This window comes from Erithacus rubecula (assembly GCF_903797595.1).
Source record: "Erithacus rubecula genome assembly, chromosome: 1".
Taxonomy (NCBI): Eukaryota; Metazoa; Chordata; class Aves; order Passeriformes; family Muscicapidae; genus Erithacus; species Erithacus rubecula.
Window position 1 is genome coordinate 75,905,914 of NC_136658.1, and position 23,618 is coordinate 75,929,531.

General features: G+C 42.2%; 1 protein-coding gene across 1 annotated transcript in view; it reads left to right on the plus strand.

Moving 5' to 3' along the window:
• Positions 1–14,451: 14,451 nt before the first annotated feature.
• FLT3 (fms related receptor tyrosine kinase 3) overlaps positions 14,452–23,618 on the plus strand; it is a gene marked incomplete at its 5' end in the record, with an annotated part of 28,471 nt that continues 19,304 nt past the window's right edge. Inside the window, 7 exons of the mRNA XM_079297993.1 lie at positions 14,452–14,607; positions 15,473–15,675; positions 16,461–16,576; positions 18,778–18,895; positions 20,790–20,926; positions 21,512–21,651; positions 21,733–21,886. Coding sequence (XP_079154119.1) covers positions 14,452–14,607; positions 15,473–15,675; positions 16,461–16,576; positions 18,778–18,895; positions 20,790–20,926; positions 21,512–21,651; positions 21,733–21,886 — 1,024 coding nt within the window. The remainder of the gene's footprint in view (positions 14,608–15,472; positions 15,676–16,460; positions 16,577–18,777; positions 18,896–20,789; positions 20,927–21,511; positions 21,652–21,732; positions 21,887–23,618) is intronic.

Sequence of the window (23,618 nt, forward strand, 5' to 3'; positions counted from 1 at the left end):
ATCCAGCCAATTCCTTGTTCACTGATTCGTGCCTCTGTCAGGTTCATATCTCTCTAGTTTAGGCACAAAGTTTTGTGCAGGGCAGTAGACAATTCCTTGCATGAATCCAGGTAAATTATGTCAGTCGCTGTTCCCTCACACACCAAAGCTGTAACTCCATTACAGAAGGCCACCAGATTTCCAGGTGCCATTTGCCCTTAGTGAAGTCATATTGGCTGCCACCAGTCACCTCCTTATTTTCTATGTGCCTTCTCATAGTTTCTAGGGGGATCTGGTCCATAATCTCAACAGACACCAAGATTGACTACACTGACTACACTGGTCTGTAGTTCCTTAGGTCTTCCTTTTCTTTTAAAGATGATAAAGCATTGGGGTATCTTCTAAGGCACTGGGGGTGAAATGGCTGGGTATGTTTAGCTTGTAAAAGAGAAGGCTTGGGGAGAACCTTACCAACGTGTATAAATTTCTTATGGGGGAGCCAAACTCATATCTGTGGCATCCAGTGGCAGGACCAGATGCAATGTGCACAAACTGAAACAGGGGGAGTTCACTCTGAATATCAGAAAATATCTTTATACTGTGAAGTGGTTTAAGTGCTGAATACATTGTTGGGAAAAGCTGTGGACTCTCCATCCCTGATGGTATTTAAAACTGTACTGGATGTGCTCTGGGGCAGCCTGTGCTAGCTGATCATAATTTGAGTATAGCACTGGACTAGGTGATCTTCAAGGGACTGTGTACTAGTGCAGGCTGTTGAAAAAAAGAGGGGCAACCTGTCAGCCAAGAAAGCTTGTTGCCAGCATGGTATTTTCCTGTTTGCATTGATTTCTTTAATGCCCATGGAATCCTATGCTTCATTTTCTCATTTTTGCATCCTTGCAAATATGTACCTCCCTAATTTTCATATAATTTCAGCTCCTTCCTTTGCACTGCAAAACACATAAACTTGTGTTCAGCACCACAGTACAATGCTATTGAGTCAGTCAGTGTGTCTAAAGCAGTCTTGTGAGAGATCATGCAGTCATATCCATGAACAATGCTGGCCTCTGTGCCCCATTGTCCCTGCAGTTACCTTCAGGATGTTTTCTGTATCTTCTTTTAGCTATGGTATGTCTATCTAGTTTTGATTTATTTGTATTTTTATTTTGACTTTCCTAATGCAGAAGGTATTTTATTATTGATACCGGGTAATAAAATAATCTAGATATCTCTGAGATGTTTCTAAGAATACTGTACCAACATTGAGTTTATTTGCTTTGGGATTCTTTTTATCCAGGTTCTGAACAATTGCAGAATGAATTGCAGAATGAACTAGACTTTTGCAAGTAAAAATAACTGAATGAATAATAAAATAAAACTTTATATATAAAATGCAACAGCCAAGCAAATAATACAAATCCCCTGGTCTATCCTGGGGGATCATAGGGGAGATGCTCCAGCTTAGTCCTTGGAACTGGATCCTCTTTCTGCCCGGTGGCTGTGATGCGTAGCTGTGCAAGGTAGGGAGATCTGTCTGCCCCTCTGCAATGTCCTGTTCTGGTTCACATCAGTCGGGCTTGCTGGCAAGTAGAGCTACACATGGGCCACTTCCACCTCTTACACACCAGCAGCCTGGAGCTGATGAGGAGGCAGCTCCTGAAGCACTGTGCTCTAAGGAAGGTGGCAAGCAGCGGCAGGCTGGGGGCACAGGGGCTCTGCCTCTACAGGCTCGCATCTGAGCCTTTGTTTTTATCCTCCAGACAAGTAATCTGTGCAACAACTTCAGAGCAGCTGTAGCTCGCTTTGAACCTTCCTGCAAGCAGTGCTAGTTCCCTGTTCTCCCTGCTATAAGCACAGCCACATACCACCAAGCCCACTCCCTGTCCAGGTGGCAGCCCCCAGGATCTCAGAGGTGACCACAGCAGGTCCTCTGTCACCAGCAGAGCGAGTGCTCACCAAGCTCAGAAAACCTCCCTTGGCCCACCACAACAGATGTGGCTGGGTATTCCCATGGTGACACACAAACTTCATTTGGATTTTTTTTGAGCTCTTTAGCTTGGCAAAACACCTGCTCTTCCCCTCATCAGGACTTGTAGAAATTATGCTTTCTGCCAGCACATAAAAGCAGAAATTGTAACAGCTTCAAAAATAAGTCGAAGTGAGACAGCAAAAAGTCTTCTGCACCAAATTTACATGAGAAAACGTATTTGTGTAAGCAAAGGACTCGAGACTGAGCAGCTGAAGTGGAGGCAGCTGCTTAGCTTGGTGGAGGCATCCTCTGATGGAAGATGCTCCCTGACCCCCAGAGAGGCCCCTCTTCTCCACGTCCCACAGCCGTTTCCTTGCGGCTCAGGTCTCCTGCCTCTCTTTTGAAGAAGTGGTTTCACTGTGGGCAGTGACATGCACCCTTAAGACAACCACCTGCAGGCTCAGTTTCACTTGTGGGACCAGGGGACTGCAGGGCACCACCAGCCATGACAGCGAGCTGGCCCCATGGCTGTTCCACTGGAGTTCAGCTCACAGGTGAGGTTTTCTCATCACACTCCTCGCCCCCTTTCGTCTCCATTTCCCACTCTCTCTGCATTCCTTCACATCTTTCTTTCTCCTTTGATTTCTTTTTCTCTTGAATCTTTTATTTTGTCTCACCTTTTTTCTCTCTTTTGGAGATGCTCTTCTTCCTCCCATCACCCTAATCTCTCCCAGCCCAACCTGGCTTTTGCTCTTACTGCATCTGACACATTTTATGCTCAAGGCGAGAAGTATTTAAATTACTGATTCTTTTTGTTCTCTTTCTTCTGGTGGAAATGTATTTCCTGCTGTTAATGCTAGCTTGACCTGAACACTTTAAATAATATACCTGCAAGTTCCCACATAAATAATCTGTTAATCAGATACCTTAGTAGAGTGAAATATAATGATGCATCACTGTCTTATCAGGTTTTGTTGTTGTAGTTGTTGAATGATCTAAATAAAAGAAGGCATGATATTAATATAGAGAAAGTACCTTTGTTTACTGTTAGAGTGAAGAGTTTTGGAATTTAAAGCTTGATTTCCTCTACTGAAAATCAGCCTAGCAATTAACTGTTAAGAAAAAAGGAAATAGCATTTGCTTCCATCTCAAATGCCTGAAACTGTTTTTCTCTAAAATTAATGGCTTGTTCCTATCAAAAATGATCTTGCTGATTCAAAATCCAGGACTGAGTGCATGTTTTTCTCCTGATTGATCCTCCTCTCTGGTGCATACCTGTGAAAGTTTTTTAACAACCTGTGGTCCATTTTCAGCTCCATATACAGAGATAATAATATATACTTCAAAGAGCAATTGTTAGATATTATTCATTCATGGCTGAAAGTCTACGTGAGCTATTTGAATAGAAGGTGGAGTAAAAATGAAAATGAATATTTTATGATCTCATGCTTTGCATGACTGCTGATACAAACCCTGTCAAAGAGAGATTTCTATGTTTTCTTTTTGACTGAGCCTTGCTACTTTTGCAGGCTGCAGTACAAAATGAATACAAATTATTAGTATCTCTGATGTGATGGTGCCCAAAGATCCCTGTCAGCATGGCTAAGAGACAGTTCTTCAGAGAGAGCAAAAGGTGTGAGAAGCCCAAGATGTGATTATCCTCTAGGAGGACTGGTGTTCTTTCTGTTAGGATATTATTCAGTCAAGGCAAGGTGTACAGGGAGGCAGTGCTTCTTTTTGGACATACAAAACAGCTAGGATCTGAAGCACCAGACACAGAGCTGACAGCAAAAATCCTGAGAACTGCTCATTCCATATGTGTCTGTAACAGATCACTCTTAAATACAATTTTTTAATGTAAATAATGTTAAGCTTTTAATGAATTCTATACTTTCTTAAAGATGTCTGTGTTCCCTTTAAGAATCAGTTGTCTAGAGATAAGACTGAGTAATAAATTGTACAGTCAACAGATGCTATTGGTATGATGAACCAGTGTCATAAATGGCAACACTTAACCAGCAAAGGAAAGCTCAAGTGTAATAACACCTGGAGGAAAATCTCCACAATATCTTTAGATTTAAGGCAGCAGGTCAGTCTTAAAATTACAGGCTCAGAACTACAAAGGTTTCAAGTAAGAAAAAGCATCTTGCCTGTGTTATTTGCTGGAAATAAATGCTCCCCAGCAGCAAGAAATTTAATCCCAAGAACTTCAGAAAACAATATATACAATACAATATATATGTAAATACAGCTATATACATTAGAAGCCCTATTCCAGTTTCTCTTCTTACAATCTTCTGGTCATCCCAAACAAGAGTTTCTGGCTAAAGGGAATGTTATCTAGCATAAAATTAGCCTTGTATTAGTGGATGAGGTAGGAGCATGGATGGGGCCTGGGAGCAGAGGCAGTAGTAATTTCGTGTTTTACAAATTGGAGAATTTTGTGAAAAGAAACTTTCAGTGACCTTTCTCATCAGAGGAAGTTTTCCACTGACAACCACTCCTGCTCTCTTTTTTTAAATTGCACCCCTTTCTTACTGAGAGATGTTCATGAAACCCAGTTTCATGGCACTTGAGAGAAATGAAGATGTGAGAAGCGGCCTAGGATCTCCCTGTGGCTGGCATATGAGAGGAAATTGTGTATGAGCAAGGGCTGCAAACTCAGATCCCAACAAGATCCAGGTTAGCTTATGGTGCTTCCAACTGCACAAAAATTTTAGGGCAATACTGTTGAAAATTCCCTCACAGAACATACAAGTTTCCATTACATTCCTATGGCAGAGATCCTGGAAAATATGAGATGGGCCAACACACTTCTTTTGGAGGAGAACCCAGAAAAGTGTGTGACCCAGACACCTGCAGGATCTGTTCAACTCCCAGCAATACACTGATTTCTCTCCAACAAAACAGCTGACAAACATTCCAGAGCAAGTTCAGGCACTGAGCCCTGCTGCTGGCAGTAAGGTGAAATCAATGAGCACCCCAGGGGGAATCAAGTTTCATCTTGTCTCTTTCCCAAAACATGCTAAAACTTGGGTGCAAGCTGAATGTGAATGTTGGATAGGGCCAGTCCATGGTCTGCTCACTCAGGGAAACTGAGGGCCCACCAGACCACATGTTCATGGTCATTCATCACCATATATCTCATGGACAGAAGATAAGGTATCACTTCTGAAGGTTCCTGATGGTGAAAGCACTGTGCAGGAAAATGGTTATTTTCCAATGGAAGTAAATGCAACTTAAAACTAAGGGTGTTTTGTTTCTTTTGAGGTTTGGAGCTATTTGCTTTTCCCCTTTTTTTCTCCAGAAAATTCCTCTGGTTACATATATTCCAAACTACTGAGAAGCAGGAATATGCCCAGAGTGCAGCCTGACTTCCAGGGCTGCCCCACATCTCTGCCCAGAGCTGGGTGGGTGCTGCTGCTGTGGCAGCTCAGCAGAGGAAGATTTCTCAGCAGAGCAGAGCTGTGGACATCCTGTCCTGCTGCAGTATCCACTTCAGGAGCCCCTCCTATAATGACCCCCAAAATTATATGGCATGGAGCACCTCTTGTTCACAGGCTTCTGAAAGCCTACCTCTCAAAATACCTGAAACTTCATGAAACTCACATTTCAGCTGAGAAGCTGGTTTAGATCATTGTGTTGATTTAGATTTTCTGAAACTCTTTCTTTAAAACAGCTGAAAGAAATGAGCAGGGCAAACAGACAGAAAAGATAGCTGTATATTTAGCCTGTATATTTAGCTCTGTTATTGTTGTAAAAGTAAGGCAGAATTTACTCCTTTGGCCATAGATAAGATTTCTAGTGTGTGAGATACAAGGGCTAGTTTGAAAAGTGATTTATTGTTACAACATGTTCTATAAGGAATATGTTGGATTTTACATTTGTGTAACTGCTTTGGAATTGCAATTATTTTTAACCCTAACCTCCTAATGAGACAAGTAAGAACAATTTTTGATTTTTTTACCATATTTAGTTCCAAATAGCAACTATGATTTTTTTTATACCTTAGATTTATTTTTGTCTTTTCTTATCTTGCAGCAAAATTATTCTCTGACACTCTCCCCCGTCTGTCCATTCTTCCTCCATACACATCTCAGGCCTTCTGTGTTCCCTTCTCATTCCATCTTCCAGAAAAGTAAGGACAATATAATCTGTTCAGTTATAGAAACCTGGTTTTATTTAAAAGGGAAGTTTTACCATACTGGGATGGCAAGGAGTATCAGTTCTTTATCTGCCATCTCCTGTTTTCATTTCTGTTTCAGGCAGATATTTTTCTCCTTCTTGAATATGTGTGAGGACTCATACCTTTACCTTTAGATATTTAAGTTAAATTAACTTTTGCTTGCAAGAAGTTAATAATTCCACTAATGTCAGTAGAAGTGCTAGAGTGTGTCAGGTAATGAGACTGGAGTACTTAAACACAGAGCAGTTAAAAAAAAAAAAAAAAGGAAAGAGTTAAAGCAAACTTACTTATGTCATTAGATGAGATGGATCTGTTTACCTTCTTCAGGGTTGTCTATCCAGCTTCTTAATAGCACAAACATACCATTCCCATGAGCAAACACCCTCTAGAGAACAGTCAAGGATAAGAACAGCCTAATGCCACTTTCTGATTTGTGGGAGGCCTCTGTGGTGGCATCACACCAGTGCTTCTTTGCCCACAAATTTGTGCAGTTGTTCACACAATCACAGCAGGGTTGAGGAAGGGATCCCTGGAGGTCATTTGGTCCAACCCCACTGCTCAAGCAGAGCCACCTTAAACCAGCTGCTTAGGAGTCTTTCCTGGTAGCATTTCTACCTCTGAGGGTAGAGATCACCACTTCTCTGGGCAATGTGTGTCCATGTTTGGTCACCCACATGGTGAAAACATCTGTGCTCATTGCCTCTGTGTCACTGGGCACAACCAAGGAGAGCCTGTCTCCATCCTCTTTGCACCCTCCCTTCAGGTGTTTGTACCTCTGAGCCTTCTCTTCCCTGTGCTGAGCAGCCCCAGTTCTCTCAGCCTTTCCTCATAGGAGAGATGTTCCCATTATCATCTTTGTGGCACTCCACTGCACTTTCTCCGGTATGCCCATGTCTCTCTTACACTGAGGAACTCATTCATACCTTGGTACAGGACTCCAGGTATGTCCTTGACAGTGCTGAGTAGAGGCAAAGGACCTCTGTCTGCTGACAAAACACCTCCTAATGTCTCTCGCTGTCACCATACTTAGTGGGGTGGAAAGGTAATGTGGGAGCTGAGAAGAAGCTCCCTTGAGAGGATGGGAGATGTGGACAAGAAGCAGAAGAAGACCAGCCACAGCACAGGCTCTTCCTCCGAGAGGTTGCCATGGTAGCTGAGGTTCACTGTATTTTCAGCCACTTTTCAGCCACTTCCCAAAATGGGTGTTCGCAGCACTCCCATATATTCTTTGCAAAGTGGACCAAAAGTGGCTGGAATGGCCCAAAAAACATGACTAAAGCAGCAATGGTTCTGGGGAGCTCCCTGTGAGCACCAGCCTGAGCAGTCAAACCAGGTTCTTATTCTTCCTGACTTAATGAATGCTGAAATCACAATGCTTATCACTAGGCATCACTAGGAATGGTTTACTCACTGTGACAAGTTCTAGTTAAATATCTCTTCTTGAGAAATACTTTTGAGACCACTGTAATTAACAGGGGCACAACCTACATGAAGGTGTTCTTCTAAAAAAGAAGTTTTTACTGTATGAGTTGTTCTTAGGAAAAGAAAACCCAAACTTGTTTCTACTTTTTTTTTTTTTTTTCCAAAATCAGAGAATCATAGAATCACTTAAGTTGGAAAGGACCTGTAAGATCATCAAGTTCAAGCATTAATCCAGCACTGCCAAGTCCACCACTAAATCATGTACCAAAGTGCCACATCTGCACATCTTTTAAATAACTCCAAGGATAGTGACTCAACCACTTCCCTGGACAGCCTGTTCCAATGCATGACTACTCCTTTCTTGAAGAAAATTTTTCCTGATATCCAATCTAAACTTCCCTTGACGTAATTTGAGTCCATTTCCTCTCATCCTCTGATTTGTTACCTAGAAGTGGAGAATCCCCAGCTCACCACACTTTCTTTAAGGCAGTTGTAGAGAGTGATAATGTCCCCCATGAGCCTTCTTTCCTCCCGCCTAAATTCCCTCAGCCATTCCTCATCACACCTACAATCCAGACATTTCCCTAACTTTTTGAAGTATTTTTAATCTTTCTGCCTTTCAATTAAAACAAAAACTAAAACAAAACAAAAAAAAAAAAACCCAAAAAAAAAAACCACCCACAGAAATTGTTTGGTGTAGACTACATGAAAAAAAAAAAAAAAAAAAAAAAAAAAAAAGCAAATAAAATCAGTCAGCAGCGATTTAACTAATGCATGAAAGAATTTACGAGGAAATTCTGTGTCACGTTTCGTTCTGTAAGAATATAAAAAAGCAGGGCACCTCCTGTACAATCATACAGGAGCCAGGATTGGGCGAGTTAGGGGTCGGTGCCGTGCCTGTATCCCGACGCAATCTCGCAGTAGGGATGTACGGGATGTGCGGGATGCACGGAATGCTCGAGATGCGCGGGATGCTCTGGACGCGCAGGATGCTCTGGATGCGCGGGATGCTCGGGATGCGTGGGATGCTCTGGGTGTGCGGGATGCTCGGGATGCGCGGGATGCGCGGGATGCTCTGGGTGCGCGGGATGCGCAGGATGCTCGGGATGCTCGGGATGCTCGGGATGTTCTGGGTGTGCGGGATGCGCGGGATGCGCGGGATGCGCGGGATGCTCTAGGTGTGCGGGATGCGCGGGATGCTCGGGATGCTCTGGGTGTGCGGGATTCGCCGGATGCTCGGGATGCGCGGGATGCTCAGGATGCGCGGGATGCGCGGGATGCTCTGGGTGTGCGGGATGCTCGGGATGCTCAGGATGCTCGGGATGCGCGGGATGCGCGGGATGCGCGGGATGCGCGGGGCCGCAGCGCCCCCTGCCGCCCGCCCGCCCCGCCGCTGCTGCGCGCCCGCGGCCCGTGCGGTGCCCGCAGGGACACTGTCCCGGGACAAACTGCGCGGGGAGGCCGAAATTGGAGAGGAGCTGGGGGAGCGGGCGTGGGAGTGATGGCAGATGCAGGTGGAAAAATAATCCTCGCGAAGGGCAGGAGGCCATGGCAAACAAGACTGGCAGGTGAGGGTAACATTCCAGTAGTGTAGTATTGGTGTTGGACCCCATTATTAGTTTATGACTCGGTTCACAGACCCGAATTGAGCTATTTCTGAAACCACACTACCTCCTCTGCTCCACTCTTCTCTCTACTGTCTTGCTCAGTCATTGAAGTCTTGTCCCTTCCCTCTAATCCCTCCCCAAAGAGCCATCCCACTCTACAGGCTTCTTCCCACCTCAAATCTCAATCTTCCTGGAACACGACTGTGAATAATTAAATAAATTCACGTGGCATTTATTGTCATTAACTGGTAAGACCAGATAAATGACTGCTCCTGACCCAGACATACCCCAGCCAGGATTACAGCAGCTGGTCATAATTAGCATGAGCTGCAGCAGAGCCATCTTGTCACCCATCTTGCTTGTTAAACTTTGTTCTAACACGGTTATTACTCCAAAACATGGAGCAACACCTTTGGCCCTATCATCATATGAGAATAAGCTCACAAAGTGCGTATTTTTCTGAGCTGGAAGTTATTTAAGCTGAAAGGGTGAAGATGCTGAGGAAGAAAGCTGTGCAAGGAGATGAGAAAGGATAAAAGTTAAGTTTAGTGAGAGAGAAATGAGATGTGGTTAAATGGTAGGAATTAATTCAAGATCAGTTCTTTTTACCCATCCTGCCTCCCTCTGATTTTTAGCACATTTGTATTGAGTACAATTCTCACTTCAGGATCCACAACTCAGGTGGTGATTTAAGAAAAAAACTACCACATGCAAAAGTGGGGGTTTTAAAGAGTTAGTGAATGAATATTGAGCTCATCCATGCCACTATTTTGAAGTTTTTTTCTGGCAAGTCATGACAGACATAACAATAGTCTTCCTGGAAGAAAGGATCTGTCTTCCTCCCATCATCATGAAGAAAATTTTGGAAAGTTGATCCAGAGAGTCACACCCAGAGGACACAGTCAGAGGCCAAATAAGTGCCAAATCATAGTTTGTTTTATGTAAATCTTCTGAACTGTAAAGCAGAGTGGAAAATTGTTCTATGTCTAGAAAAGACCTGACTGCCATGTAAAATATTAAGCACCCTGAGCTGAGCACAAATACAAGATGCATCCCTTGGTATGAAGAGAAAGGTTTTAATCTTTCATGGTTCTCCAGTTCCCAAGCTATTGTCTTGCTGGTTAACTCAGACTTTCAGCATAATTTGGAGTGATTTTCCCAGTTTTCCACAAGTTTTGTCACCACCCATTTGAAAAGAAAATTTTGGAAGCAGCTGCATTCATCCGATAGCTGAACTAGCTTAAACAGAACTTCTTGGTTTATTATCTCTCCAGAAGATTCAGCACTTTCTTGTCAGCACCATAACACATGAGCTCCCTTTTTGCCTTTTACAGGCATTTCCCCAAGTATGTGCCAACACATCTTGATGCAACCTTGGCTCTGTCTATGGCAACTAGATGTTTGTCTGACAGCAGTGAGAACAGAATTTCTCCTACTGCCTTTATTTTTGTATAATCTATAGAAAGATAATGAAGATGGAAAGCAGGCATAAACAAACATTGTTCAGAGGCAGCAATTTATTTTCATTTCAGCTTCACTCTAGTTCAGCAATAGACAATATGATTATGCATGCTACATATTTGATATTCTTTACCCAGTGTTTCAGTCTCTGCAGTTCTTAATTTGGAGGATAACTGATGTGCAGACTATAATAGCAGTCCTTGAGCAGGCCAGGTAGAAGCGGAAGATCAAGAGGACGAATCAGAGCATTACCATTTTCCCAATATTTCTTTTATTGATTTTACTTTTTCTGAAAGGCTCATTCATGCCCTGGTTTTCTATTTTGTCCTCAAGGCCTGCACAAATTTAGGCTACTAAGTACCATGTAAATACTTCTTATTATCATATTACTCATTTGTTTCTCACTGTAAAGCATCTGGAATCAATCATGCCAGGTTCAAGCCATCCTTCCTTACCCTAAAAGCTTTCACAGGGGTAAAGGTACACCACAGCAGTGGCAAGTTTCTGCAGTTTACATGAAAAGGAGTCCTATTTTCACTTACACATGAGGGTATCAGGGTGCTCAGTGCTTCCAGCATAGTCCCACGTAACGTCCTGTACAGATGCAGTTCCAGCTCATCAGACACTTTGTTTGCATGTCTCACTCACAGTCTGGTTGCTACAGCTGTCTAACTTTTGCTGCAAATCTGCTCCCTGTTGGTGATTAAATACACCCTTCCCTTTTCTGCTGAGGCCTTAAGTCTCCCTCTAACAAGGCAGCATGAGCAAAGTGGAGTAATGCCATGTTGGAGTACACTGACTTCGCTTGTACAATCAGAACTTAAAATTATTCACAAATCAGAAAGCTAAAGCAAAGGAATGCTCAGGAAGCCAAATGAGTTGAGCTTGTGAGGTCACATTTTCAGGTGGTTTCTGCTGGTGTGTTTTATAAATCAGAGGACAGGTAGATTTCCATCAGCTAAATCCCTGGCCATGAGCCAGGTCAATGGTCTCTGCTTTTAAAAGGTCAAAAGCAGAATCAGCCAACAAACCAACAGAAGCGGAGAAAGCTGAGCAGAGAAGGACTTGGTGAAAGGCTAGGGAGGGAGCTAGAAACCTGAGTTGCACTGAGGGAAGGAATTCAGCATGCCTGGGGTAGATACCTAATGCATACCTGCCTTTCAGCTACCCTCTGGCACTCCCTGTGTTGAGAAGTGCCATTATTATTTTTGTAGTCAATGGTTGGAGATACATGTCTCCACAAAGAAATCAGATTCATCTTTCATAGGGATGACACGCAGGGTTTTACTCAGACGTCTGCAGAAGCAGACCATTGCCTGTGCATGCTGTGGAAAGGTGGTACCAAAATGAAGTGTGTGTTGGGTGCCTGAATAAGAAAGACAGCCTTGATACACTTTGGCAAGGAGAAGAGTTTGTCAAAATGTTGCCAGCTCAGACTCAGACAGTTCTAGAAGATACAAATGGCAAGGAGGAGATGGCAGCAACCCTTACTCATTTCTTCCTTCTTCCAGTTTTTGCTCCTTCATTGCCTGCAGAAAGAGACACATCACGTTCATCCTTGAAGTACTTTGTGATGTATTTACCTTTTTTCCTTCTTTTAACTCTGCACCATAAAGCTTTATATGCAACCATCTCAGGAGCAGAAGGGGAGAAAGAAAAGAAAACAAAGCAAAGAGCCAAGGCCTGAGGGCAGAAATATTTCAGGTTGCCAGAAGAAAGATGTTATTTTATGATTCACTGCTTATTTGTGCTGCAGACTGGCTTTAGGGAATTAAGGGAAATCTGACACGTTTCACCCAGCCAGTTGTACAGCCTTACTTGTGTTTGGTGAGGTGGTGGGTACATGGTTACTGTAGCTCCTTTAAGGATAAAAGCTGACTTTTTGAACTGCAGTCCCAGCAGAAGGATTTATAGGAATCATTCTGGAGGGATGATGCCTTTGGGGAGTCAGACGCTTTCCCACTCTGCTCTTTAGGCATAAGGATAAAGGACTTCTGCTGCATGGGGAATCTGCAACTTCTCTGGGCAGTCTCCTCCATTGCCTCTACACCCTCCCAGTGAGGAATTTCTTCCCAATATTTGATTGAAACCTGCCCTCTTTCAGTTTAAACATTCCCCCTTGTGCTATCACTACTTGCCCGTGTGAAACATTTCCCTCCAGCTCTCTTCCAGCCCCTTAAGGTGCCTGCAAGGTACTGAAAGGCCTTCCCAGAGCCTTCTCTTCTCCAGGCCAAACATCCCCAAATCTGCCAGCCTGTCTCCATAGGAGAGGTCATCCTGACCTTTGATAATCTTTGCTGCCTTCCTCTGGACATGTTCCAGTGACTCCATCTCCTTCTGTATGGCAGAGCTGAACACAGCACTGCAGGTGGGGTCTCAGCAGAGCAGAGCAGAGCAGAGGGGCAGAATCCCCTCCCCTGACTCTGCCCACACTGCTTTGGCTGCAGCCCAGGATGAAGCTGCACTCCATGCTGGATGTGTACATTGCCAGTTCATACTGAGCTTCTCATCCACCAGCACTCCTAGTCCCTCTGCCCAGGGCTGCTCTCAATCCATGTTCCACTAGCCTGTGTTTGTGCTTGGGATTGCTCTGACCCAGGTGCAGCACCCTGCATTTGACCTTGTCCAACATCACGAGTTTCCCACAGGCTCACCCCTCGAGCCAACCCAGGTCTCTCTAAATGGAACCTCTTCTCTCCAGTGTGTTGACTGCAGCACACAGCTTGGTGTTTTCAGCAAACTTGCTGAGGGTGCACTTGATGTCACTGTCCATGTCATTGATAAAGATGTTAAACCATATTGATCCCTATTCTGACCCTCAGGAATACCACTCATCACTACTCTCTGCTTGGACATTAAGCCATTGACCTTCCAGCCGACTCCTTATCCACTGACTGATCCCTCTGTTAAATCCATGTCTCTCCAGTTCAAACACTAAGTTTCATGCAGGACAGTGTCCAATTCTTTGCACAAGTTCAGGTGAATTATGTCAGTTGCTGTTCCCTCACACACCAAAGCTGTAACCCCATCATAGAAGGCCACCAGATTTTCTAGGTGCATTTGCCCTTAGTGAAGTCATATTGGCTGTCACCAGCCACCTCCTTATTTTTCACATGCTGTCTTATTGTTTCTAGGAGACTCTGCTCCATTGTCTTGACAGTCACCAAGACTGCCTGTGGTGTAGTTCCCCAGGTCTTTTTTCTTCCCCTTTAGAAAGGGGACTCATATTTTCTCATTTCCTATCAGTGGGAATTTCACAGGACAGACAGAGCTTCTCAAATATGATGGATAGGGGATTGCTCACTTTCTCCTCCTCTCCAGGTCCCATGGACTTGTTCACCTTCAGGTTCCTTAGATATTTTCAAACCTAGTCTCCTACAGCAGGCAGTTCTTCATTTTCCCAGTCCTTGCCTTTACCTTCTGTGGGAAGGAGGGTGCATGATCATCCTCCATCTCACAGTGGGCAAACACTGACCTGCCCTGCAGGGTTTGGTGCTTTCCAATACAAGGATGCAAAAGTGAAGTACAAGAGAGCATCTGTGTTTGGTAATGTTGTTTCTAAAAGAGCTCTATAACATAGGGGCTTTTGTCTTTAGACTTTCTCTGCAGTATTATGGGTCATACTTGTGAAGTGTGATGTGTCTGTGCTTCTGAAAGGTTCTCCATGTAGAGTTCTACTCAGCTCAATACACAAATTCAGAGTTAGCAAATTCATATGGTATATCTGCACATTTAGTTTGGCCTCTTTTTTTTTTTAAAGATGTAATCTTTCTACTATTTTGTTGTATTTTAACTAAAATTACTGTCCCATAGCAGATCTAGACTTTATGGCACATGTTTCCTATTTCTGTCTTGCAGTTTTTGTTATGACAGCAGTTGCTTTCACTTCAACAATGACTCAAAATACATCTGAGATCACATGTGGATTTATCAGCCAGAAGGATGGAGGTTCAGGAGCAGCAGAGACATCAGCATCACCTAAGGTGGTACAATAGAAAATAAGTTGCTTATAAAATGTTCCTGTCCTTTCCAGAAATGCTTTCCCAGGAACTTACAATGCCCTAATCCTTTAGAATGTGAGGACATCACAGTCAAAATCACCAGGGTTATGCTAAATATGGCTACAGAAGGTTAGAGGGATATAAATATCTGAAAATTCATACTTTGAAACTGTGTATAATTAAGTACCAGTTTTCTCTAAAACTGGCTTTTAAATTAACATCTTGATGTTGCCTTATATCAGCATAACTGAATATTGCTGGATATTCTGATGAGGCAGAATATGGTTTGCTATTTCTAGGTACTTCTGGTGTCAAGAGAAAGGAAAAAAGAGAGAGGCATGAGAAGAACCAACCAAACAAGCAAAATGGGGATGCAATGAACTCTGTCCTTTCATAAACTTGCACTGGATAAAATTCACCCAACAAAGCAATGGAGTCATTTAGGGCTCCTCTTCAGATTTAGTTGTCACCTTTTGCTGCAGCTAATCTTAGAGGCTCTTTAATCCGTTGGTGGCTTTCAGAATGACTGTGGAAGATTCTGTTTCCATTTGCAATTCTCCTTTAGCTGTATACAGGGGTGAGGAAACGAAACGTGACAGAATCCAGCCCAAATGTTCCTTACCCAGTAAAGCCCCCAGGAGTTGAAGAGTAATCTAACCAGATGATGCAGTGATAAGCAGTGAGATGATAAAATAAACCAAACATTCTGACCCTGCTTTTACATTCAAGTTGCAAACAGAACATCCTTTAAAAATATTTAAATGGGAAAAAAAAAAAAGAAGAAAAAAAAAAGCAAATAAAACTAACTGCTAATAAATACCTAACAGTCTGTCCTCCTGCATTGCAGGTTTCTGATATTTTGGAAGATCTTGGGTGTTACTTGAATTCTCAAGGAAAAGAGAACATCTATCAAACAATTAAAAATGTGGAAGTCAAATTATTTGAAGATATTGAATTACGAATAACAATGAACATTTCTAATATCATTTCATGCTTTTGGTTCTTTAAAAAGAGCAAAGCCTGTAAGCTTTCTTTTGACTCAGAGAATAGGTAAGTCAAGGAATGTACTAGATCAAAGATCTTTTAGGAGATCTTTTCTTTTATAATGCAAATGGAATGTTTTCTGTGACTGTCTGTGTTTGATTTCATGTTATACATTGTCTTTTTCAATTGCTTTAATCCTTAACTGTTGTCACCCAGCAGCACATTACCAATTGTCATTTAGATCAATGTACATATATGAATCTTAAAACCAGGAACATTTTAAAATAAGCTTGTTCTTTTAGTTTGTATAGCATCATGCATGGGAGTCTCCAGACACTCTCTGGCATTGATGAATTCAAGCTTTGCCATACTCATGTGAGGAAAAATTATGATTTTGTAGTCAAAGAAATAGAGGCATGAAGAGTTATGTGACTTTTAGGATCACAGTGCAGATCAAGAACAACATCAACAGCATCCTAACTCTCACAGCCAATCCTGGTCTGAAACCTGAGACTGCACAATTGCCTCCTCATGCAAAACTTGTAGACTGAGACTGTAGGCAAAAGCATTTGGCTGTGGAACTCCTGAACTGCCTCAAGCTCAGGAAGGCCATCCTTCCCAATGCTCAGCATTAAGCATGTGGTACTGTGGCTGTAAGCTCCTATGTGCTGCCTGTGTAGGAAAACACATGAAGGAGGTATTTCAGGTTGAAGGGCACTATATAAATAATGAATAACAATGTCTTTGAAGGGTTTCTGCAAGGACTAAAGAGCTAACATGTAATTGTGTGTGCTGCACATTGCCTTCTTCATGCTAGTGTGACAAATACCACTTTACTTTCTGTTTTATAGATATATTACATCTTTGGCTCTTTCCCAAATAAAAGATAGACAAGCTGGAAAATACACCCTCTTGGTCATGAGTGAAGCTGGCAATTACACAGTAGTTGTGCCTGTTCTCATCCAAAGTAAGTATGTCTACATGAAAGGGTCATTCCATCCACGTGTTCAAGGACAGAGGCTCAAGTTCAGTCAAGGCAATGAAACTTTCATGTGCTGCACTCCAAGCTTCTTCCCAGATTAGCACAGCACTTGGAGCTCTTTGGAGGCTGAAGTCAGACCCACAAACTTTGTGAGAGTCAGCTTTCCCTAGTCAATAAACCATGCAAATGAACAAATAAAGGTGTAAATGTGCAGAAGCATTCTTCTCCTCTGTGAGAAATTCCCCTCTGTGTAAAAAAGAGAAACTGATGGTGGCTTTTTTGTGCTTTCAAGGCTCATGTCCTAGATTTGTTTGCTTTCATTTTAAACTGTTTATTCTTGGTGTTGCTGGCTGGGTTGTAATCTGGACCAGCTCAGGATGTCCCTTTCATATTCTGGTCACATTTTGACCTGCTGCCACTTTTCCTCTTATGCCTGCTGCTGGGTCTCTCACTACTCCCACTGCTTTTCCTTTTACCATTCTGTGGGTAGCAAGAGGTACACTGAGGAAAGGGGAGATAAAAGGTCCCTCTTCTCAGTGCCAGCTTTGGCTTGTTCATTGTCTTTTAAAGCAAAACCAGTTCTGCAGCTGCTCAACACAAGTGTGCCTGAGAATCTGAGGTTTTAGCTGCTGTTAAATGCTCATGAGAGAGCACCTGTGAGGTGCAACTTTCTGAAAGGCTCCCAGTGGGAGGGGATTTGATTGAGTTTTCTCAAGGCTCACACAAGAGACATCTCTGATGCAAAGGCAATAGCTGCAACCAAGTGCAAGCTTCTGTTTCTAACTAGGGACATCCAAAATCTCAAAAAAAAAAAACTCCATAAACACACATGGTGACATTTTTTAACAGAATAGAAAGATTATGTTATTTTGTCTGGAAAGGGAAAATTTAAAGACAAAATTTAAAATTACAAGAAGAAATTTCAAAGGCAAAACCTCAATCCAAACAGCTAAAAGACTAGGAAACCTTCCAGGTTTAACAAGTGCTATTAGTTGCTTTGATTTTAATAAACTGTGACTAATCAACATTGGTTTTTCCCTCTTTATTTGTTTTTTTAAGTATTTCTTCCGTTCAACTTTTTTCTCCCTCTCCAGTGTCAGAAAAGTCACCTCTAATCTCTCCTTGTTTAATTTGAAAGCTTACTGCATGCCTCAATTATAATTTTAAAAGCTTCATTGAGGGGACAAGGTTTCATTAAGAATTGCCATCTCTTTATCAATTAGGTTTCAGAGGTAAAAAGTGTTATGACATGTGCAAGCAAGAATAGTTTGAAGCAATGTCGATAAAGGTCTTTTCCATATCCATTGCTTGGATTGCTTTCTCTTTGCTCCTGAGAATTTAATGTCATAATTACATCTCTTACAAAAGCCTCAGGGTAGATGTGAATCCTTCAACTTGGATGTGAATCTCTGTAGCTAAAAAATATCTTTTAGGTTTATCCTATAAGACATAAATGAGGAAAGAAATTATAAAGCCATGAGAATTACTTTCACCTTGCCCACAATGGAAGTATGTCTGAGGAAAATATCACTTTTACATGTGGCAGCTGCAATTTCATTGAAAGATGACTTAAAACTGGACTCGGTGCTTTAAATTTTGAGTCAAACCTTTAGCAGTTTTAATACATTAAATTTTTTGTTCCTAGTCCAGGTCTGTGTCTGAGAGGTTCAGGGTGCTGAGAATTGTCTAGGAATCATTTCCCTCTGGGTTACAGATGCAGGGTAGAGAAGTTTGCTGGTTACCATATGTCATTATCACCCCTTCTGTCTTCATCATGTGTCTGATCTGACTGAGCAAACTCCATTTTGTGTACAGAATTTGTAGTCTCAACAGATACTCCACCCAAGGAAGGGCTTAGGATGTGATTTCAAAATCACAGGTGCTCCTGCCCAGTGAAGTGAATAGCAACCACAGCAAATTAACACCTTTCAGTATCAGTCTCAGGATTATCTCCTGGCATATAGAGGCAGGCCTTTGGTACAGGGAAGCTGTGCATTTTGCAATCAAGGCTGAAAAGCTCGTGAGACCAGCCCACAATATGCCTAGTGCTAAATAATTTTCTGTTCCATCAGTGTTGAAACTCCTGAAACAAATCACATCTCAGTAACTTTATGTCCTACAAAATGAGAAAAACACCGTTTCAAAATTATTTCAGCTTTCTTAAACATTTGCATGATTTTTATCAGAAAAACCAGCCAAACCCCATTTCAGGAAAAGGGAAAAGTCAGATTCTATCAAGTGCATATCTGAGAGCTACCCCCAGGCCTCTCTGGAATGGATATTCTGCAAAACACCTGAAAAGAGGTATGTGTGTGTTTAAATACATATTGAATGTCTAGACTAAAAGCTTGTAATCTTCTGAAGAAAAAGGAACAAGGTGAGAAGAAATGACCTCAAGCTGTGCCAGGGGAGATTTAGATTGTATATTAGGAAGCATTTCTTCACTTAAAGGGTTGGCAAGCACTGGAACAGGCTGCCAAAAGGAAGCAATTGAACCCCCATCCCTGGAAGTGCTCAAAAAATTTGCAAGGTGGCACTTGGAGACCTGGTTTAGTGGTGAACAGCGTTCACAGAGTTAGGTTGATGGTTGGACTCAATAATCTTAAAGGTGTTCTCCAACCCTTAATGATTTTATGATCCTACACTGCTTGGTGTGTCTAGTGAGCTGGGGAAGAGCTTTTGATTCAGAAGTTTTGGGAGTGGGCTCTGCTGGTTGGAGCATCCATGTGCCATAGGTTGAAAACTTATGTCCATGTGATGCACTTTTGGAGTGCTGCAATACATTTTTCTTAGAAATTTTGACTGTTGTGCTCTTTTGGAAGTTGTCAGCTCTTACCTTTAGAAATGTTATTCCAGATTCACATTTTGATGCCACAAGAGCAAATCAAAGGAATCTTGTTTCCCTCTAGTTTCTCACATTGTTTTTAAAATTTGAATCTTAAAATCCTAGAACACTTTGGACTTTAAAGGACCTTTAAAGCTCATCTTTAAGTGCCCTGCAATATGCAGGCACATCTTCAATGAGATCAGGCTCCTCAGAGCCTTGACTGGAGTTTTTCCAAGCATGGGGCATTTGCCACCTCTCTGACAACCTGTGTCAGTGTTTCTCCATCCTCATAATACTAAGAAAAAAGACAACGTATTCCTAATGTCTAATCTGTATTTATCTTCTTTTGGTTTAGAACCATTACCCCTTGTCCTATTATGACAGACCCTGATAAAGAGCTTATCCTGATTTCACTGATAAACCCTCTTTAACTGCTGGGAGGCAGAGATAAGGTCTTCCCAGAGCCTTCCCTTCTCCAGCCTGACCAATTCCAGCTGTCTCCATAGGAGAGCTGCTCCAGCCCTCTGAACCTCTTTGTGGCCTCCTCTGGACTCTGTAACATGGCCACAGCTTTCTTATGTTGAAGGCCCCAGAACTGGCTGCAATCCTCTGGATGGATCTCATGAGAGTGGAGTAGGGGGGCAGAACCCTTTCCCTTCACCAGCTGGCCACACTTCTGTTGATGCAGCTCAGAATATGATCGTTTTTTGGGCTACAAGTGCACATAGCTGGGCCATGTTCCAACTTTTTCATCTGCCAGTTCTCCCAAGTGCTTCTCAGCAGGGTTGCCCAAGGTCTGTTTATCCCCCAGCCTGGATTGATACCAGGGATTGCCCTGACACAGGTGCAGCACCTTGTGCTTGGCTTTATTGGACCTCAGGAGTTTCCCATAGGCACACCTCCTGAGCTTTTCCAGGTCCCCCTGGATGCCATCTCATCCCCATTATATTTATATTAATATATAACTTTTATTCTATTAACAGAGGCAATAATGCCTTTCTCTGCAGCATGGCAGCTTGGGGTCTGGGTCTCCTAAATGCTGCTGGATTTGCAGCACCTCCCACCACCAGGAAATCAGAGATATGGGTGAAAGCTCAGCCCATATGATTTTGCTCTTTTCTGGATTTTAATCACGTCATTACCTGTTTAAGAACCAGTCTGAACATATTCAGGTCATTTCAGCCACATTTCTGCCTAGACTGTGACATTTTTATTTTCTTATCTTCACCTTTCCTAGTTCCTTTTTATTCAATATGTGAGATCCAGTTTTCCCACTATTGTTTGCATATTCTCATGGTTTGGAAATTTATCAGATTTATTTGCTTGAGGTTAACCAAATGAGTCAATGAATAATTATGCTTGTAATTGCAGTTGCCCTTATAAAAGTCATGAAGAAACTGGAGAAATAGATGGCATACAGATGGTGCAACATGAATTATTTCAAACTTACATATGGTGCTGTGCAGTTAATGTCCTGGGCAGAGAGTGCACCAGCCTCTATACAATAGGTAACTTCCCTCTAAGGTTTGCTTGCATGTGAGCTCAATCCTGCTGCTGAAGCATCTGAGCATGATTTCTGGTCTAAGCTACTTGTTTGTAATCACTGGAATAAAGCCAATAGTGAATATGATTGCTCTGTCAAGTGTTTAAAACTTAATTCCAATAGTTCTTTGTGGTCTCTGTAAAAAGCTTCTTGCCTTTCTACATTTGCTATATTTGTACCTGAACTTTTTGTTCATGCTTTTAGGACTGTGTGCATGGAAAAGCTCTTCGAAGTGTTTTCAAACACATATATTTATATATAATTATTAATTAATATATGCACTCAGGTTTGCTTGCCTGTTGTGGTTTTTTTTAATAAACCTAACCTGAGCTAAGCTCTATGCTGCATTTTGCCCTAGAGGTGTCTTGTGAATCACGACAAAAATTGTTTTGAGACATCTAAATCCATGAAGGCAATTAATTTCATTATTACAGTAATTATCATTACCATATAAGAATTCATATCTATACAGCAGAAAAAATGTTGATCTAACTGCATATTTTCCAGGCAAAGTGATGATTGTTTCAGTGTCTCTGTTTTGGTTTTTTAGATTTAAATGAAAGGCAAGCAGCACCTTTACCAGAACTACTACTTAAGGTCGGAGAGCCATTGCTGATCAGATGCAGAGCTGTTCACCATAACTATAAATTCAGAATACAACTATCTTTTGAAAACAGAGAAGTTGAGCAGGTAAAAAGATAGGGCATATTTAAAAATAGGTTGTACTGGGCACTATCAACTGATTAAACGTGAATCTCTGTTGAAAACCAGGATCATTACTTTGAAGGATTAGAATATCAAGAAAACTTCTCAGCAATTCGGATCCAGCATGTGTTTGCTTCAGCAGCAGCAAGAAGTGACAGTGGATATTACACCTGTTCTTCTACTGCTCATCCAAACCAAACTGCTTTGGTCACAGTTCTAGGTAATTCCAATCCCTGGTGTTAATTTTGTCTCTCCATTGTTTTGCTTTGTTTTCCATGTGTCTGTTCTTCACTTGTAGATATGCAGTGTATATTTATAGTTCCCTTGCAAAGGAAAAAGTCTGTTTGCTCTTACAAGCAGGCCAGGAGAGCCAGCAGATTAATCTGAACTGAGTCATTCTGGTACCTGAATACAATTAACCTTTTCTTTATACTGCTTTTTAAATAATTGCCTTTAAAAGACAGTGCTTTTAGAAGTTAAATGAAATAGTGCTGTTTAGAGATGCAGCCTGTGTGATTGTTTCAACGGGATCTCCTAGATACACAGGCTGGGATTCATCTCACATGTTGGTGACTCTCAGCCAGTGTGCCACAGAGCCATAATTTTAAAAAGGAAATCCCATTCCACTTAAGCAACACACTGATTTAAAAGTCTGCGGTATTGAATTTAGTTGAGAGCAGACTCAACTGCAAACTTTGTTTCTCAGATGGGAATAATATACAAATAGGCCTAGGTCTGGAAATAAAGCATAGAAACAAAAGCTGTAGGTAGGACCACACTTCTGGAGGAGGTACAAGGTGTAATTTACTGACTGGTGTGCCTGGAGCTGAGGACTCTAGTCCTGAAAACAAGGCTCTCTGAAGCACCCACCATGCTTGACCTTAGATGTAGTTACTCTCAGAGTTTACCATACCTAGGCTAGGAATGGTAGGAAGTGAGAATACTTAACCCAGTCTCCTCAGAAATGACTTTGCAGTGCAATATCCTCTTTTCAGCTTCTGCCTACCACTGAGTGGGAAGTGCTCTTGTCATTTACAATAACTGAGTACGATACCTGTGTGTTTTTCCTACACACATCTCCTTAGTAAACAGGAACATAGAGGTGAGGGTGTACTGCAGAGATAGGTCAAGATCCCCTTTTTTATCAGCAACAGTGCACAGATCAGAAATAGTGGCTTGTTGGACATAGCAGGTGTGAGCATTGGTGACAGTCAGAGAGAATGTTTGAGTGGCTGTCCCTGGAAGGCTGTATTTCTGAGCAGGGCACTTTTTTCACTGCAATGCACCAACTTATATTGATTGTCTGTGCCCTCCTTAATACCCCTTGAGCCAACAAAACTTCTAAGGGTTCGTTGTCTTTGGTGACGAAAAACCCTATCTGCCTACTTACATGGTGGATTAAAGTGGGTGGTGTTGTCATACCAAGCTAACAGCTCTGCTTCTCTCTACAAGGTTCTACAGGAATATCCTGTGCTTCTGATCCATCCCAGCATTTAGCCTAATGTGTTAATGACAATCACTGTGGGTGTGATGTTATGCTAACAACACAGATTCAATTTCAGCAGTGGTACAGGCACAGATTTCACTCAGGTGCCCAGGTCTAAGGGTAGCAGTTTCTGAGACAATCAGAGTCCCATATTTAAACCATTACTGTGCAATATCTGTAGCTTCACTGGGAATCATCATGGTGTAACTTATCCAAGAAAAAAGTGATTTGGTTGGCACACACTCCATTGCCTGGGGAGTCTGGCTACCATAGCTACATGGGTGGGTGTTCTTTGAATCTCTAATAATGCCTTGCAGCCAGACAGCTTTGATTTGCTCTTTGGTAATTGATACCTCACCAATTTATCCCATTTTGTGTGACTGTCAGGTCAGGCAGGGTGGTTAGGACACTTCAAAGCACAGCAGAGATCATGCCAACAACTGCAGCTGCAAGGCTCTTTGTTTTT